We start from the raw sequence: 19,603 nt of genomic DNA, 5'->3' as shown, positions 1-19,603 counted from the left end.
ATAGATTATATATTTCGCTGCGTCGTTATATAGTCCTCGAAATATATGTACAGCTATATATTACAAAGCGGCGCGGTGGTAGCTACACATACACATACACACACGACGTGGAGAGTGAAAGAGAGATTATTATTGCGCAAGAGAGTTTTTGCGCGACCAGGTGACTGCCGCTGCTACCGATTTTTCATACTTTCACGCGTACATAGAGTTGTACACGAGCTACGTGTATACTCCCCCACTCGCTGTATACGCGGCGCGCGGGGCAGAGATCGGTATTGCTCGCGGTAGAAAGTGCTATATGTGTGTATGCAGCACGGCTCCACGCAGGGATATGTGTGTGCAAGGAACACACGCGACTATACGTACAAAATACGTCATGCGCAGGCCGCTTTTTTCGAATGGCGCTCGGTGCACTCACTCTCGAGCGAGCTGCGGTTACACAAGATCTTTAACGCCTTGCACTAACGGCGCGCGCCCGATGCATCGCGGCTGTGCTAGTGTGTGAGCGAGTGTGTTATTGCATCGGTATCCGATGCACCTTCGCGTGAGCATGCATACTACGTGCTACATAATACCTAAGCGAAAAGACAAATGTATTCTATAATAAAACGGACGGGGCCGCGGGGAGAGAGCGTCGAGGCATTATATGCATCGATGGAAGGCGCATTACAGGCAGGCCTGTGTATGTGTGTGCTTTAAAAGCGCGTGTAGGCATTATAACGAGCGGCTGCAGCGACGTTTTATGTATTCAATCGCGCGCTATACGCGTCCAGCAGCAACACCCAAAGCCGGTTGTCCTCCACTCTATCTCTCTCACTCTCTTGTGTGCGCGCTTGTAACAGCACACATTTAGTTCTAGTTTTCGCTCTCTCTCGCTCACTCACTCTCTTGCCATATACTCTCACTTTTGCACTCACACCAACGAGAGAGCGAACGAGAGAGAGAGAGAGAGAGAGATACGTAGACAGACGTCGAGATATAAAGGCCTGACCTACGCGCTTGCAGCACTGCAGCTGTATAGAGCAGCAGCAGCAGCAGCCACCGCCGCCACCGCGCGCGCGCGCGCGATCTCTGTGTGGATGACCTACTTTAACAAAAGCGCAGCACTACTACTACTAATACTACCACACCACAGGCCGTGCAGCAGCAGCATGCGGAGAGTAGAGCGCAAATCGACGAAAGAGCCACTGAGTCGTAGAGCTAGGCTGTAGTGCATAAGTGCACAGAACACAGCCGAGAGAAAGAAAGAGTTATTATATGCACATACAGGCGCACACATCCATTCGGGATAGTTGTAAACTTTTGCGGAGAGCCGTGCAGCGCGGAACAGCAGCGGCGACGACGATGCGGCTACTTTAACGTACTCGCAAGCCTATATTTCTAGGCTCTCTCTCTCTCCTCCTTGTTCTATGGTCGCAGTAATATTAGCTGTATATGAACCATTAGCGCTCCCACGGAATATATACTTATAATATCGAGTCGAGCCTCGATCTCTCTCTCTCTCTCTCTCTCTCTCTGTGCCCCGCGTGCCCCTCGCGCGTAGCAAATCCATGTGTATGTGTTTGTGTGAGTGTCTGTACGGCCTCGCTGCAGTTGCTCTCCGTGTGTCTTGGCTCTTTGTCTCTCGCTCGCTCCGTTCGCAATGTACTGAAAATGCAACTGGAGCTTAGAGAGTCTTTGCTGCAGCGCACTATAATCTACCATTATTATTTGTCTCTCTGTCTTGTGAGAGCAGCAGCGCCAGTTGCGAAAAACCCGCGATCGTTGTGCTTTTTTCCCTCCCGTTTCGTCGTCGTCGAATTCTTTCTTTCTCTCTCTTGCCTGCGCGTGCTTGAGCCAGCATAGTACCTCGTGTCATGCGACCGCACCCGAGCGCAACGCACACACGGGGCAACCTTGCATCGAGCGCGAGAGAGCATCGCATGCGTATAAAAATGCGCCCGCATATGCACATATCTCACTGCGCCGAGTTCCAAATCGAGGCGAAATTTCGCGCTTACGCAATTCAAAGAGCTGTGACATGCGCGCGCGCTGTGTACCTACTGTATAATATATGTCACTTGCACGGCGCGTCGCGAGCGCTCCAATTGCAATGACACATTTTTTTTTAAAGCCGATAACGCGTTATATTGCTCGTGTGCGAATGTCTCTGTCGCCTCTGCGAGCTTTCGAAGAGAATAGCCGGCCGGTACGTCGTAATATAAAAGCTCGCGTTCTCTCGAGTCCACCGGCACGATTTGTGCGTGTGCGAGTGTGCGTATATGCGTTCTCTCGTTTCTATCTTTGGCATCGCGTACAAAAGCTCGCTTGCTCGCTCGCATCCCTCTCGCCTACATATACTCTTACTACTACAGAGCTTTCGGTGTATACACGGTGCATTGCTCAATCCGCTCATCCGACGTGAAAATCCAAGCCACAGCGGGCAGTTGGTGTGTGTAGTTTGATTGGCCAATAAAAAAGTATGCGAAAAAAAGCTCGTCATTTTTTATTCGTCGACGTCGACCAAATTATGTCATTCGGCGATGCCGATTCGCGGCACACGCATACATTTTTATAATACACGCACACGGGGAATCGGTACGATAAATACGCGAATTCACGTAGCGCACAAGTAGAGAAAGAAAGAGAGAGAGATACGTGCATTATAGTATGCCTGCGCGAGCGAGCTCGACCGAACGCGCCTGCCTCTCTGCCTCTCTCGCACAATGGAAGAAAATGGGCCAAGCGCGCGAACGAGGTCAGGAAAATTTAATTTTCACGATTAGCACATAGCTTGCTTGTGTGTGGCTGCACACACATACAGACTCGCACACACACACCTAAACACAAACGCGTACATAAGCGAGCTGTTGCAGAGAGAGATCTCTCTGTGCGTGTGCGGGCAGCGCATGCGCCCGCCGGTTCCGACGTAGTCGACGTCGTTGTGCAGAATCGGAGGTCTCTCTCTCTCTCCTCTCTCGCTTAGGTATATGCTACTCCGAGAGTTGGCTTTTGCCAACGCGCAGACGAAAGAGAGAGGGAATTGCCGGCGCATGCAGTAGCAGCAGCAGCTGCGAGTGCAATTCTGTTCGGCTAAGGTGTATCAAGGATATATGACTTCTTGTCAGGGACACACGCTCGCGCACACACTCGCACGCGTTTGTTTTATGCATGTATGTATAACTATATAGCTGACGCTGACATTATCTTTCTCTCTGCTTGCGGCGCGTGCAGCAGCAATGCGCAATGTCGTCAAAGCTCGGGGGCTCTCTCTCTCTCTATATGAGCGCGATCGAAGCGGCGAGTTGACTTTGAAAATCGACGTTAGGCGACAAAGGAGAGATAAAGAAGGTTTAATGAGAATTCGACATGATTAAAAGAGATAATGGAAATTTTTGATTTTGAGGAAAAGAAGCTTAAGCTCTCTTTGCTCGACTCACCTCTTGGCCGTTGCTGGCCGGGGCCACGGTGATTTTGACGTCGACCTCGTCGTGCTGCTGTCGGTGCTGGGTGACCTCGGCCTGTATCTCTCTGCCGTTATAGGTGAGAAAGACCTTCTGGCCGGGCACGAGCTTGGCGTCGATCACGCTGCCGAAGCCCGGCCCGATGAGGTCGCGATCGAAGTACTCGCACTTGGAGTCCGGGGCGCCCACCACCGGGTCGAAGCGCACCGAGTAGCGCGTCGACGAGGTGATCGACAGGCCACCGGCCGCGTCGCTGTTGTAATTCGGCGTATTGACGGCGCTGATCGCGCCCGAGTAATACTTGCCGTCGCGGCCCGGCGCGCAGACCCTCGTGCCGATTATGCTGCGCTTGGCCAATCTCTTGCCGGTCGACATGATGTGCTGCTGCTGCTGAAGCTGCATCAATTTGTTGTTCTCGTTGTTATTGTTGTTGTTGTTATTGTTGTTGTTGTTGTTGTTGATGCAACGACGTCGACGTCGCCGCACTATGACCGGCACCGTACCGGTACCAGCACCACTCGCAGCATTAACAACGACTGCACCAGCGGCCGCAGCTTGTTGCTGTCCTGCACTGCTGCTGCTGGCCGTCGCGCTGCTGCTACTACTCACTTGTGACGACGCCAGTGTGCGTTTGGTTCTTTTCCCTTTTTAATTTTTATCTCTTTGCAATGATTGCAAACGAGCACACACTGCACAATTCACACGAGTTATTATAACACACTTATTTATTGCACTTGATTTACGTAATTCTAATCAAATATTGCACTTTTTCGTTTCTAATTTAAATTTCCACAGTTCCGGCTTGCACGAATATCAGCACTGCAAGCACAGTCTTTTTTTTTATTCAACACACTCGAGCTTTTCTCTTCTCTCTACTTTAATATTGCACGATTATATTGCACTCAGAGTCCCAGTCGGCGGGTTTTCTTAGTCGACTTAATATTCAATAGGCGTCTCCTCTGGACCGATCGAGCAACGTCAAATTTCAAGCTAGAATAATCGGACATGGTATATGACGCGATCGGGTCTCGCTGTTGCGATGATGCATAAATCGGAGACTCACACGTATAAACATACGCGCTGCACAGCGGAGAGAGAGAGGAGCACAAACAACAACAACAGCCACTCTAAAGCCGCTGCTGTGCTGCTGCTACTCTTGCCGAAATTCGCGAGTCGAATGTATCTGATTATTATAATTATTACGGAGAACGAGGGATTAAAAGAGAGCGAGCGAGAAAAAGAAAGCGCTGTCAGACGACAGAGCAGTCTGTATGTTGGTAAACAGGAGGGCTACTGCTGCGAATCACATGTATGCACAGTCAAAACTCCGAAAAAAAAACACAACGGCGCACACACTTTAAATACACACCTGCGATACAGAGAGTGCACTGGCATATGTACGCATTAATTTGTGTGTACTTGTGTGCAGATGCGAGCGTGTATTGTGTCTGTGTGTAGACGAATGCAAATATATAGATGTATAAATGCGCTATCTATATACGTGATGTTATATTGTATATGTATAATATATATGGTATATACGTCGGGAGCGCGCGGGCGATGCACAGCTGACAACGTATCGGGAGGTACTGACTTGTAAGGAACAAGCGGAGTATATCGTCGCTCTCCGCACGATTCGCGTATATACGCGGAGCAGCAGCAGCAGCAGCAGTTTTCTCTCTCCTCGATCGCTCTCCGCGCTCACACAGACACATACGCACGGACGGGGCGCTCGCACGCACACAGTTAGCCTCCACTCGCGTAGATACAGGCAGCTCACGGCTACACAGACACACGGGCGCGGAGTGGCGAATCGATGCGCATGCCCCCTTCGGAGCCGGCCGGGTACCTCGGAACAGCTGATAGATAACAACAAAGCCACGTGACCCAACCCCTACCACGAGCCCATTGGCTCGTAGCTATGACCTACTTACTCCCATTGGATGGCAAGCCGAGGAAACGAGGCGCTGCGACTATGAGTCGCTACGGTAGCGGCGGCGAGTCGCAGCGCCGCGAAAACCCCCTCGCACCGATACGAGTACACACTACACACATACACAAGCTAATGGCTCGAGGCACCCACCAGCGTCAACGTGTATACACACACACACACACACAGATACGTACACACCCACAAGGCACGATATGCACATTTAACGACTGCCTCCCCTCCATTAGACACCCGCACGGCTCAAACTAACTCTCTGCGCACGTGTGGGTACGTGTGTGTGTGAGAATACCCTACCTCTCCAACTGCTCCTCCATCCTACCTTTGCGCGGAGGAGAATCGTTCCCCCTTAAGCGCATTCGACTGCGAGTCGTCGCAGTTTGCAGCTGTGTGTGCAATTCGTGCACCTATACACGTATTATATCTATGTATGTGAGCTGCTCGCGCACGTGCTGCGACTGTGTGAGTGCAGCGGAGCACGCGAGCCTTGCTTGTGTATATATGTACGTACACCGGCCGGCGGCACGCGCATATACTCCTACTACCTATACATAACGTGTGCATTTGTATACATCACGCATACATGCACACACTCTGCTGCGCTCGTCCCGAGTATAGCACTGAGCAATGTCAAAATCTCCTCTCCTTGTAAAAGTATTCGTCTCTCTCTGCGTGTGTCTGTTTGTGTGTGTGTGTGTGTGTTTGCATGTATTGCAAACGTGTCTCTCTTTCTCGCTTTTTCTCCTTTAACGAAGCCAGAAAACCTTTCTCTCTCCCTCCCCCGTTGGTCGGTTTCGAAAATTTTCCATTTATTACGCCGGTAATTTTTTTTCTTTTATTCCTCGCTTCTTCCTCTGGTTTTTTTCTTTGTTTCAATTAGAAAACATTTCGATATATCGTGCGCTCGTTATTATATACACGAGCGCAAGCTTATCGGACACATGCAGGCACGAAGCACAGCGTATCTTGGCCGAAAAATGGCGAGTCGGGGTATTTTCCCAGTTATATCATCCTACCGGTACATAAGTTATTAATTAAAAACATATATACAGCCGATGACGTCACGAAAATACTTAAAATCACCGGTACATAACACGGAATCGGAATATAATGTACGTGCAGCAGCGCCTACGTCACGCAGACTTTTGAAACGTTCCTTTGCGCGACAAAAAGAAGAGATAAAGACAAGAGCGAAACTCGCTCTAGCACATTATGTATAGTTTTTAAAGAAGAAACGTCGAGTCGCCATGACATTTGCGAAATGCACGCGGTGCGCTGCTGCTGCTACGTCGCAGTATATATACGCGCATATGCTTCGGAGTCGCAAATTTTTAAAGAGCTCCAGCTCGTATTATGTATTTGTGTGTGCGTGTATGTATACAGACATAGAAACACGAAGAGCAGCGGTGTCTGTGTATACATACACGTTCTCGGCGTCATCATCATCAGCTGCTGGTTATGTTTGTAAACAGTGCGCGGCGGCGCGCAGTGCAGCACACGGTGTAGCTGAGCGGCAGCGGCGTGCCTCCCCCCTCCCGTGCGCCATTACATACACACACACACACGCACACATACACAGAGACAGACACATGCTCCACCAGAGAGAGAGAGAGAGAGATATAGCACGCACAACTCGCTTACACGCTTACATGCTACAGCACGACTCCATATGTTACAGCTGCCCGGGAGAGAGAGAGAGAGAGAGAGAGCAAACGTTTGAATTGCGAATCGCTGGATAATAACACCAGAAGCCGTGACGTCTAAAACGACGTGCATACGACTTTGTTGTTGTTGTCAAAATTTAATGTAGGTTCACGCATCTCGTGTATACTACGCGCGGCAATCAGTAGCTCTTTAAAAGAATTGAGCCGTGCCCTTTAAATTTTTAAATATCCCGTCGCGTAGCTGCGCGTCTTTATCTATTCCCTCTCTTTCTTTCTCTCTTGCATCTAGTGCTACTAGTGCATACTGCATATAGGCAGGCGCGCAGCCAGAGGCAGTCGCGCGACGTATTAACGAGAGAACTCGATGTCGAGATTTATCGCTGCGTCGCTATTATACGCCGCGCATTTATATAGGTAGCAGTTGGCTACACACATACACTTTCATCCTATTTATAACGGTAAATCCGTGCATAATAATCTCTCCTCTCTCTCATTATTTTTCTAACGCGCAATTTCCTTTGTTTTGTACGTATATAGTATAGGTAGTAGCTTGGCTCTGTGTATATACATCCCATCCACCGCTACTTCTGCTGCTTCCATGTATATATAGTAACTGCAGTGCTCTCTCTCTCTCTCTCTCTATCTCTCTCTTTTTCTCTCTCATCGCCGCGGCAGGGCAGCAGCGGCGGTGGTGGCGGCGGATAGAAGAAAGAGAGTCGCGAAAGCGGTATTATATAGCGGCGTCAGCTGTGTGTGCAGTTGTTACATGCACCGCTACCACTACTACTCCGAGCCAAAGGTACGGCCCGTGAGCTATTGCCGCAGAGAGCCGCTGCTTAGCTGCTCTTACTCTACGTTTGTGTACTACTCTATGTGTATGTGTGTGTGCACTCACACGTACTTTTAACATAGCTTGGGTGACGAAAGCGCGACGACGACGATGCTAGTCCGCGATATATTCGCTCTACGTCGTAGCTGCTGCTGCTGCCTGCGAGTTAAAGGGAAAGGCGCATGCGCCGTCGCACGTATAAGCCGCTCTCCCTCTCCCCCTTTTTTTTAGCAATATACGTGTGTGTGTGTGTGTGTGCTCTCTGCCTGCGTTGTGTGTGCTGCTAGGCCAAGTAAAGCAAGCCAAGTTAACTCGCGACTTTTTCTCGCTCCCCGCGCGTTCATATACGTTGTTCGCTTTAAAAATCAACAATCTCACTCTCTTCCATTGGTATATCCCACATGCACATACGCAAGGATCGTCGTTTCTCTTGTGTGAATCTATCGGACTCTCAAGGACTGCGGGGAGAATCTCTCGTTTTTACCTGTCGATCCCCTCACGAATCGTGGGCCAATTGTTGCCTTGGAGGGGAAAAAATTACTCGCTAGGGTGGAGCGAAAAATTCATTTTTTTGAAAAGCGGAGGATCTTACACCTCCACAATTCAAAAAAAATATTTTTTCAAATGGCATGACAATTAGAAACACACTTCAATCCGTAAAAAAAGTCAGGAAAAATATTTTTTTAATTTTTAAAATTATGGGTTACAGATATATCGTTTTGTTGAAAAAGGAGACAATAAAATTAATAAAAATGACTTAGACAATCGCTTAAAGTACGTCTGAAAAATTTTTAAATGTGAAATATGAAACCGTGACGCCAAAAGTTATGTTTTGCATGATATCCTTTCAAAGTTTTATCGTGTAAAAAAAATTAGGAAAATCTTTACACGCATGTATGCATAAAAAATAGTATAAAAAGGGAAAATTCTGAAAAATTGACGAAAAACAGCTGTATCTGTCAGGTTAGAGTGGAAATACTCATTTGCCAGGAATCAGTATCCTCGAGCTTTCTTTTTATGCTGAATAGCTTGGAACTGAATAAATGAAAAGCTTTGGTAATTATATTACAAAGCGATTTTCAAAAATACGCATTTTTCACTCCAGTCTATTGCTCACGTCTATACGCCTAACGCGGAGTGTCCAAATCGAATAAAATGAAATGAAGTTTCAGGCACGCCTGATCGGAAAATGTCGCCCAAACGTTAAAATTACACCCGCTTTCCACAATGATGAGTGTGTGAGTATGGACTCAACTCTCATTCGGGCCAGAGACAGACACCTCCCGCTCTCTTTCTATCTCTCTTGTACATGCTTATACACATACACACATGCTGCGATCGACACTTTTTCGTAGGCACGTATATAGCAAGTTCAAAATAATACTTCATTCTTGGCATGGCATGGCATGGCGCACCGATATATTGGTCACACCGATACTTTTCTACATACTTGAAAAAAAAAAAAAAATTTACTCCTAGACCCGATTACGCGAATATGTATGTCGATCGGACGATCGTTGTGTATATAGCGCAAACACTACTACTGCGCGCGAGTGTCATTGAAAAACCAGTGTGAAAGCTATATTGTACAGGTATGGTCAAAGAATCTCGATCGAACTGAATTACAGGTCACTGAAAATATTCAGCATATGCTGCGTATGCACGCATGGGATGAAAAAAAGGACGAGAAAAAAAAAGACACGAAGAATCGCGATGAAACAAACCTGTATGTATTGCGAACGAAAACTACACCGCATCGTGGATGTGCCGCGCGCGCAAGCGACGAGCAATTTTTGCAGGGGGTATACAATATGATACTCGCGCGCGCGCGCGTCACGTGCATATCGTGCAATAAAATATTGTTTCGATATCGCCTTCGTCGAGTATTTGGGTTACAAAATAATTTCAGCCTGGCTTATCAAACCTCACAAATTGTTTACAAAATAATACATTGTTCGGGCCGCGAAGAGAGAGAATAGATTGCCTTCGTTAGCATTGCTATTGAACGCAAGATCGAAATATAATAGGGCAATTACTGGTTGAGAAACAAATCCGCGCGCGGCAGTTCATTTGTGTGTTTATTTGGAAAAACCAGAGACCAACAAAAACGTTCACTGCTCGCGCGGCCGTATATCTAAGCAAGAACAAAAAAAAACGGTACAAAAAAACAATAATTGACATCTCCATTGTTCTTTAGTGTCTGTTTCGGGGATTCGGTCGAAACGTAGAGCGCAATTACGTTTTACGCGCGAACTAAATATTTTGGCGTGCACTGCGCCGCATGTAAAGTATGATTTTCCAAGTAACGGAGAACTTTGAAGATATTCGACTATTTTTCCTCCGAGCTTTTTTATGATTTCTGTCCCTTCTGAGGAAAAAACATCGCGAATTTTTTTCTGATTATTCGCTGCAACCAATTCATAGAAATCAATTCTAGCCGCACGCAGCACTTAATTTTTCGATCGACAAATACGAAGAAGTGTTGCAATTTTTTTTTATTTCTTTCGTACTGTTTTTATCGGACTGGTATGCCGCGCGGCTAAAGAGTTTGAAATCGTTGTTACCTCATACCGTGTGATTCATATTTTTCATGGATTCCGAATGCTGCGAGGATTACTATTGCACCCGTGTGTTATGTATAGTGTTCCATGTGCACGCATTCACCTCGATTTTCGTCCTTCCTCGACATCGTGCAGCGCGGCGCATTCCGACCCGCAAGTTCCTCCGCGTGAATTTAGTTTCGCGAGCGAGCTGGGCACGGTTTATTGATACTGAAATTTTGACGCGCCCCGCGCGTGCACACGAGAGGCAAGTTTCGTCGTTAATAATTGATTTCAAATAAACAATGTATTATATGGCACCCGCATAGCAGTGTGTGTATATTTTTGAAACTGAATGAAGTTGGGGCTATTTTTGGGAATAGCTCATAAATTGTTGTTTGAGTTATTTTCTACGTTCGATGTTAACTAGGTATACTGAATTAGAAATCATAACAAAATGATTCGTGTATATACGAATATGGCATAGGCCAAAACCCGTTAAAAATCAATTACTCGCCCGATAAGCTCGTGTTATTAGCGTTTTCGGGTTTCATTTTTGTATGATTTCAAGCTATATCTGTTGCCGGTTGAAGTTGGATCGAGTCGAAACACGTTGGGACTTATCTCATAATTCATGTATAACGAAGGAAACGCGCACCTACGATGATGAGTAATGCTTCGAGTGACAGAATATATCTATCGGTGCCTCGTGGTTTTCAAATTTTTGTCGTAGGAACACGGGAATCCAAACTCAAACTTCTTCGTTCTTTTTCGCACGTATACTGCTCAAAAACCCTACGAAGTTTTGCAAGTAATCGTATATAGCTTCTCGCTTCCACTGCTATTTATATTTATGGGAAGTTATTAATCCGAAGAAATTTATGATGTCATCGCGGTGACATACATTCTGCCGTAACTGGTCTTTGTCTATTTCTGTACAGTTGTGCGATCGCGATGGATAATTTTTGATGAAATAATGTAAAAAAGCTTGACCCTGAGTGATCTTATCCGCACATCAATTTTCTTTATTCAAACAAAGAAAGTAAAAAAGTATAGGAGTTTCCAAGTTAACTCCGATGTAGTTAAAGGAGACAAATAAAACACAAAGTTCCCTTTGACTCGTTGACGAGTGAACTACGATCCAAGTAAGAATTATCATGTATACACCGAAGCAGTAGCAGAGTTAAAAAGTAACGCGATGTATTCCAGCAGATTTGGTGAATGCCTGATATATATGCCGTACGCGTCAAGCATATTACCAAATTTCTCTTTCTCTCTCGATCTCATTAATTTCGCGCGTCAAGCTCCTCACGGTTGTATTATTCCGCTGCAGAACAAATTGAATGGGCGAGGGAGAAAGAGGGAGCAAGAAAAGGAACCTCTGTACACACAGTAGGCAGTAGCTACTACTATTCGCTCGTCTACTATATTTAGAGAAATTGAAATGCCGCCGCGGCGCGCATTATACAATGGCCGAGGAGAGCTCGGAACTGTATAACTATACAGACGCGAAACCCGAGTTTCGAGTGTACACTCTCGTTACTTCGAGTGACCGATAAAAACGTTCGTTACATTCTTCGCGATATATTTCGGGATGTATATCCGCCTCGCCGCCGCGCGGCGACGGGGCCAAGAGTTGCCTAACAAGGTACTTTCGGCTTGACACACTATGTACGTATTGGTCGATTTCGTATATAAAATATATAGTTGCTCGCGGAAGGGAAAAGCCGATGTACGCTGCAAGTGCATATACCCACACTCGCGTACTCTTACTTATTACGCATCGAGTGAGAAACGAGCTGCAGAGGTGCAGGCTCATCGATGGCACATATGATGCATATCTTACTTCATACGCACTCGCAAACATCAGCTGGCTTTGCTGCTGCTGCTGCTGCTGCTGCATCTCGTGCAAGGGAATGGCAATGCAGCGAGTGTGACGACATATACCCATAGGTACAACAAAACACATGCATACGTATTACAGAGAGATATAGAGGCTCGTGTGCAACGTATATACAAGACATATTGCCGTGTCGGAGAGGATCGAGTTTTTCGTTACTGCGTAGTAGTAGTTGTTGCAGTGCAGCAGCGCGCGCGGCAACCATAATCATCCAAGGCTGTTCGATGCAACGGAGGGAGAAAAGAGAGACTAGATAATCGCTCTCTCTCTCGCTTCTAACTCCCCGCGCGCGCGCGATGTGTATCTATATAGTCGCTCGCTGGCGTACGCGCGTGCGGCTACAAGGAGAGACGCGCGGCGATGCGAATTTAAAACTTAGAAAGTAGATTACAAGTATGAAGGAATTTGTAACCTAACAAAGGATTCGACGTATGCGTGCCGTACGGCAGTATATACACGCGTATCCATCCACGACACACGAGCGGAGGGAGAGCGAGGAGGATAAGAGGGAGGCGGTGGAGGTGGCGGAGGAGGAGAAGCTGGTGGTGCAGCAGCTCTCGCTCAACGTCGCTCAATTCAACGCGCGCGCGTGTGTTGCTGCGCGAGGTGCACCGCGCCGCTGCACTGATAGCGCATGCACTGCCATACGTGTGTAGTAGTAGTAGTAGTAGTAGCAGTAATAGTTGGTGGTGGTAAGGACGAAGCAGCGTCGATCGCGGTGCGGTGACGGCGGCTTCTCCATCAGCTGAGCTGCTGCTGCTGCGATCGACGCTGTGTGACGAAACAAAGACTATAAGCTGTGCACTGTTACTATGCCACCACCACTACTACTACCGCAGCACAACACAATTACACAGATAACGCATGTATGCATGCAAAACTGCGCACATATAGTAGAAGCAGCAGCACACAACAAAAGCACAGCTGTGCGATCGTGTCTTACATTGCCTCGTTTGTAATGCAGGCATAGCATAATATATTAAACGAGCTTGCGCGCAATTTCCAAGGCAGGACGATGCGTGTATATATGCGGCAGGCGACGGGCGGCTCGCGCTCCTATATAGCTGCAGTACTTGCAATCCTAGCAGATATCATGTACGCGCGACCAGGGCTGCGCGCGCTTGTACGAGGACAAAGACCAAAGTAGCGGCACACGGGCGCTCCGCTCTGCCACGAGCGTGAAAATCGATGAAATAATATCGACGCGCGCGTGCCAGAGCGAAAGCTCCATATACGTATATATATAAATGCAGCGAGAGCGAAGAAAGGAGCTGTGTGCTGGAGGCTAGAGTATGAAAAAAAGTCGAAGGATTTCTTTTCACGAGCTGCTCGAGCTAGGACCCATTAGCATCGCGCGCGAGCGAGGAAAAAGGCTGGCGAAGAAAAAAAAACCAACTGCGGAGCGGAGAGTGCGGATCGAGCTCGCGCGCGCGAGCTAAGCTGCAGGCAACGCCGCGTGTTATATAGCCGCCCGCGCGCGCGCGAGAGCTCTATAATGCATAATCCATCTCTGTCAAATTGCAGCGAGCCACGCGATCCTGGCAATGCCTCGTGAGCGCGGAGAGCTACTTTTCTGCCGCGATATGCTGTGCTTGCTGTATATAATATATAAGTACTGTACGTGTGCATGTCGTATGAGCATATAGCGCGCGCGCGCCGGCTGCAAGTCGAGTCATTGCTGATACAGTCAAGCTCGAAAAAGTGTATATGAGCCACACTTTGTTTGGTTGTGTATCGAAAAATTTTACTTTAAATTTGCCTCTTTAAGTTGCGCCTGAATCGAGGGAGAAAAAATTGATTTTGATTTTGTAGATGATGCACGTGAGTTGCACGCAGCTCGATCTTTCTAAATCTGTACCCGCATCGAGTGCGAGTATACGTCTTCATAAAATATATCTTTGAAGAAATTGCACAACGGCAGTAGCAGCAACAACAACTACAAAAACAACGCGCTACGATCTCGTCTTTGTGTTGTTGTTATTTACTCCGCGTAGTACGCCGCGGCTAGAGCGATCGCTATTATAGAGTCGACTCGTGAGCTCTAGTCGCGGCTTCGGTGCAGCAGCAGCAGCAGCAGCATGCGGCGTCGGTCTAAGCACACGCGCACGCTGCCGCGGATAACGCGATATATCTGCTGTTACTTGTCCCCCTTTTGCGCATGCAAGTCAGCTTGCAATGCGCGAGGCGCTCCGAAAGCGCAATATATATACAAACGTGTGTCTTGGATCGCGCGGAGCTCCTTCCATATAATACGCCTCGAGCTGTGTTTTGCTTGTAGGAGAGCTGGGCCTTGCCTTTGGCCTGTTTCTTTGCGCGCTCGACGTATGGCCCATTAGGATATACATATATACGCAATTGCGCGGCCCATACATTGCCGCGACGTGCATGCACACACACTCGTATATAAGAAAAACGCGGAGAAAGAGAGACCGCTCGCGAGTCTATGTGCGTGTGTGTGCATTCATATACGTATATAGATGCAATAGATTATTATATACTCGCACAAGTTGAGCGTAACGCTCCGTCGAGCCCGAGTGCACATGTGTATATGCACAAATCTATGTGCTGTTTGTGTGTGTGTGTACATGTGTGCAGTTTGACTTTCGATTGCGGGAGTTTGACCGAGTGTGCCGTGGCGCGCGTGCAGTGTGCAGCTGCAGTGTGCACTCCCATAAGTTTCTATGCCGAGCTCGGCGCTGCTGCTGCATGTATAGCGCAACCGTATATAGATTCTCGCGAACCATATGGAAAATCGCGGCCGCGGCAGGAGAAGATTTTCTCATCGCGCGCGCGTGCAAGACGCTCTGCCGCTTGAATTTCTTTTCCGCGGGCAACAACGCGCCGCGGTCGCTCCTTTTTTTCTCTCTCTTCCTTTTTGTACGATCCTCGTTCGCTCGATATTTATACATTCAGCTAGCCGCGGGCCTTTTATCGTATAAACGACCGGCCGGCTGCACGTGAGCGTGTGTCATTTTCTTGACGAATTACAATTAAAGAGAAGAAGATACGCATACGAATATTATACACACGCTACCAGGATATCCAAGTATACGTGTGCATTTTCTTCGCGTATACACATGAGTTTATTTTTTTCGCGTAAAAATTCGAACGCTATAATTCGCGTTAACTCGCATGATATGCACTAGCACCGATGCTGCTGCATCGCAGCGCGCGTTTCCAAGTGATTTTCATAAATGACGCGCCGTTGCCGCTTCAGCTCGTACGTACGTACGTGATACATAATTTACGTATTATATACACGATCGAGCTTTCCGTGCATCCGCACACGTATAGCAGCTATACACACGACGATTAAAATCCCATTTTGACAGCAATGCCTCGAAACCGAATTGAAAGTCATTTCTAATCTAATTCCTTGTATCACATAGCACCCAGCACATACGTACATATAAGTATGAATAATTTTTGCTTATCCTCGATCTTTTTACTATTTCGACTCATTCCGTAAAGACGTGCATGTATCATATAATATATTATATTGTATATTATATACCCGGTGCATTTGAATTCGAGCCATAACATTTTTAGATCGCTGCATGTATCAAGGGAAAGGATACGCGTGAGTGAAAGCCCACCTATATATACAGTATATAATGCACCAACAAACACACACAACACACACGTGCATATAGCGCACACGTATCTTATAAAATGTATGTTGCCGAACGGGCCACTCACTTGTGTGTGTGTATATGTGTAAACCTATACACAGATGTTTCCCTGTAGCATTATTTCTCCAGCACAACGACGTACTGCGCTACCTTATCGAATTTTTTTCTATTTCTCAAGCTCGTATTACAAGCGGAGCGCGAAACTAACGAGTTTTATACCGATGATTTAACCGATCGACGCATAATCAATCGTCCCGGCCGCATAAGAGAGCTGTTATTCAAAGTGTGCGCGCATATATGCTGCTGTTGTCGATCGAGCTGCGATACATTATATTATAATCGCGATTGCCGGAGCGGCTCCGATCGTTAAAATAAGGCATTAGAGATGTCATTATAATAAAGCCGCTTCGTCGACGCGACGTGTCCGGAAAATACAAAAAAAGTGTTGCGCGATAACCGAATCCGCGTTATTAAAAGTAAAAAATCGAATGGATTAGTTCGGATACATAATAATGCTTATAAGAGCATTGAGAGACTCTAGCGACGAGCGTGACGACGACGACGACGACGACGATCATCGTTGTGTACGTTTGTGTCGATCGCGCAATGCGCTGACGAAAAATACGAACGCGTACGCTGCAAGTACATTGATAATATGACGCATCGCGAGCGTGTATACGTCGCCAGTGCGGCACGGTGAATTTCCATCGGTTGTCTTTAATATAAATACTCAGCGTCTCGAGCGCGCATAAATATGAAAAATAGTGTGCGTACATTACATGCATGTACGCTTCATCGTACACACTCGACGTTCGCGCACTACGCAGTCTATCTCTTGCATTATATGCGCACACAGTACATATACACGAATGAAATCATGCCATTAGCCGGTATTTTTTCCGGCCGGCGAGCTGGCGATCATTTGTCACGTGAAGTCGACTGAATTATTTCGCTCGATGTGTACTTGTGCGTCGTTGTGTACGTATACGAAACATGCGCGCGTAAAGAATTTCATACTTTATTGTGTGCCACACAATATAATAATATATAACGTACATACGGGCCGATCTGCAGAGAGAGAGAGAAAAAGAGGCAGGGATATGGCGATATACACGCGCATACGCGACATCGTTGCTGTCGTTGTTGTTGTTGTTTTTCTGCTCCTCTCTGACATATTCAGAGCTGCATATTATAACGCCAAGATGCGGAAAACACGCGAAAACGTCGCGCCGAGCTGATTTCTTCGAGAAGCTGCTGCTGCACATATACATAGCGAGAGAGAGAGAGCCGCGCGTGGAACTCTACGATCACGTTTTTATGCATATGCGCTCTTTGGTAGTAAGCCTAGGCTAGAACCGCACGCTATATAGCCTAGTATACATGCATAAGCCGAGCGAACGAGCGATTCTTTATTAGAATCAAACGATCACGCCCCATTGCAAGAGAGCCCAAGTGAGTGAGTGAGAGCGAGAGAGAGAGAAAGAGAGAGCCGGAGGAGGAGAAGAAGACTATACCCGAAGCTCTCGGGCTCTTTGACGTGCATGGAATGTAAATTATGCCAAAAGCCAACACACACACAGACTGCAGCTCGTAGTATATCCTCCTATACACACGAGAATTGCACACGAAGAGCCGCTTATATTGCGAGCTGTATGGCACGGCCGTACAACCTTATGCGATCGCGATGCGCGCGAGGAGCGATGCGATACATTCTCATACATGCACACACACACGTATAGGCAGGCTTGTACACAGAGGAGTTGTGCGCTTCGGGAACTCTGCTGCAGAGATGTATACATGCAGTATATATACACATACACACATGCTCAGGACTGAGAACGATATGATACCGTTAGAAAATCGTTATGCGTCGGTAACAACTAGCTATATATGCGTGCGAGTGTGAGTGTGTATAGGGCGCGAGAGGTGCAGAGCTATATCTCTCTCTCACTCTCGAAGCTCTCTCTGCGTGCAAAGCCGAGTGTAAAATATATATACGTGTGTGCGAGAGTCGCGTTGTGTGTATACCCACCCAGAGCCTCTCTGACACCGACACACACGGCGTATTAGAAACCCAGCCCCGGCCCCAAAGACGTCGACGACGAGCAGTGCTCAATGCTCATCACTGCCACATATATAATACACGTAATATGCCTAAGCGCAATTCGATCTTTCATGCGTGCAATTGCACCGCGCACACACAGCTCTATAGCGCATATAGAGAAGCGAGCTTCGACTTTATATGCATCCAAATGTTTTCCTTATTATACGCGTATGCGTCCGCAATATATGTCTTACTCATCCGTTACGACTCTGCGTGTATATATATCTAGTTGCTCCTCGCGCCCGATTTATTCATATTTTTTTCCAATATTAATATGCGCCTGGGATGCATCTCGCGCTTCGGATATATACATAGCTATATTTTGTATATTGTATGCACATACAAAATGCCTAATTTATACGATCCATTAATCTTGCGAGCGCGCACGGGCACGGGCAACGATTTCAAGTACAGTTAAAAATAGATCTAGAATGGCAGCGGGCGGGTACAGATACACATGCTCGCGCGCGCTATAAGGAAAATGACTTTTCAAGGGTTTTCTTTCCATGCGTATCGACGCAGCGCAGCACGCGCTCGATTCGTTCGTCGCGTATATACAATTTTTTTCGCTTCGACGCGCGCGCGGATATAACGGATAAAATCGATGGCCGGTGTGCTCCGCGGTGCGTCTGTGTACGTGTTTGTATGCGTGTGCAGTCGCATCGCTTTCATCTGCACAACCGACAGTTCCGTATCTTAATCCGTGCGATATATGCGCGGATAGATACCGCAGCTGGAAATTAATAAAATTCATGAGAAATCGATTGGGCTCGTCGATATCGTTGATATGAAAAATCTCGCCGGCATAAAAAATCCACTAGAGCCGGCCGGTACGCTTTACACTACTGTATCGTGTATATATATTTACATGGTATATCCGCGTGATGTTTTGTGCTTGGCTGTGGGTATAATATACAACGGCACACCGCCTCCGCGACGCGATGATGTTGCAATAGCCGCGCCGAACAGAGGAATATTCTGTTAAGCAGTGATAATGAGCGATTAGCCGCGCGGTAATTGCTTTTCGCGGGTATTCTGAAATTGGTCTAATTTCCGACCCATTGGCGCGTAGTATATAGCTAATCTAACTAACTATACACATCGAGATATATCTTTCCACGCCAATGGCTCTTCTTAGAAAGTAGTAGACACTTTTACGATCATCGCTCCTTCGAATCTTATCGTCGTTATAATGTCGTTATATTATTTTTTCAGCTCTCTTTGGCTTAGTGTATATACCTTTTTAATGAATATAATATATATAACGGAAAGTCCGATTTTACGCGAGTCGTGCCTTACTACGTCTCTGACTCTTTAATGACGTTGTTTACACCGATTCTTTGCTTTGCTTTCGACGGGTTTTATTGTGTGTTTGCGCCGCGAGAGTTTGTGCGAGTTCACGGTGTGTTGTTGTTGTTGTGGGGATCCAGCCATGTTATGATACCGAGGCGGCGATGCGGTCACACCGAAAACGCCATCTGTCGACGCTTCGGAAGACCACCGCGTCAACAGATTTTTATCGATAAATCGGTGCACTTGTACT

General features: G+C 47.0%; 1 protein-coding gene across 1 annotated transcript in view; it reads right to left on the bottom strand.

Annotated features, from left to right (window-relative positions):
- LOC106650130 (transcription factor mef2A-like) overlaps positions 1-5,050 on the bottom strand; it is a 65,977-nt gene extending 60,927 nt beyond the window's left edge. Inside the window, exon 1 of the mRNA XM_014367968.2 lies at positions 3,420-5,050. Within this exon, the coding sequence (XP_014223454.1) occupies positions 3,420-3,845 (426 nt within the window). The 5' untranslated portion in view covers positions 3,846-5,050. The remainder of the gene's footprint in view (positions 1-3,419) is intronic.
- Positions 5,051-19,603: the final 14,553 nt, after the last annotated feature.

Source organism: Trichogramma pretiosum, unplaced genomic scaffold, assembly GCF_000599845.2.
Source record: "Trichogramma pretiosum strain Unisexual culture from Peru unplaced genomic scaffold, Tpre_2.0 scaffold82, whole genome shotgun sequence".
In the NCBI taxonomy this organism is placed as follows: domain Eukaryota; kingdom Metazoa; phylum Arthropoda; class Insecta; order Hymenoptera; family Trichogrammatidae; genus Trichogramma; species Trichogramma pretiosum.
This window is presented reverse-complemented; position numbering and strand designations above follow the sequence as displayed.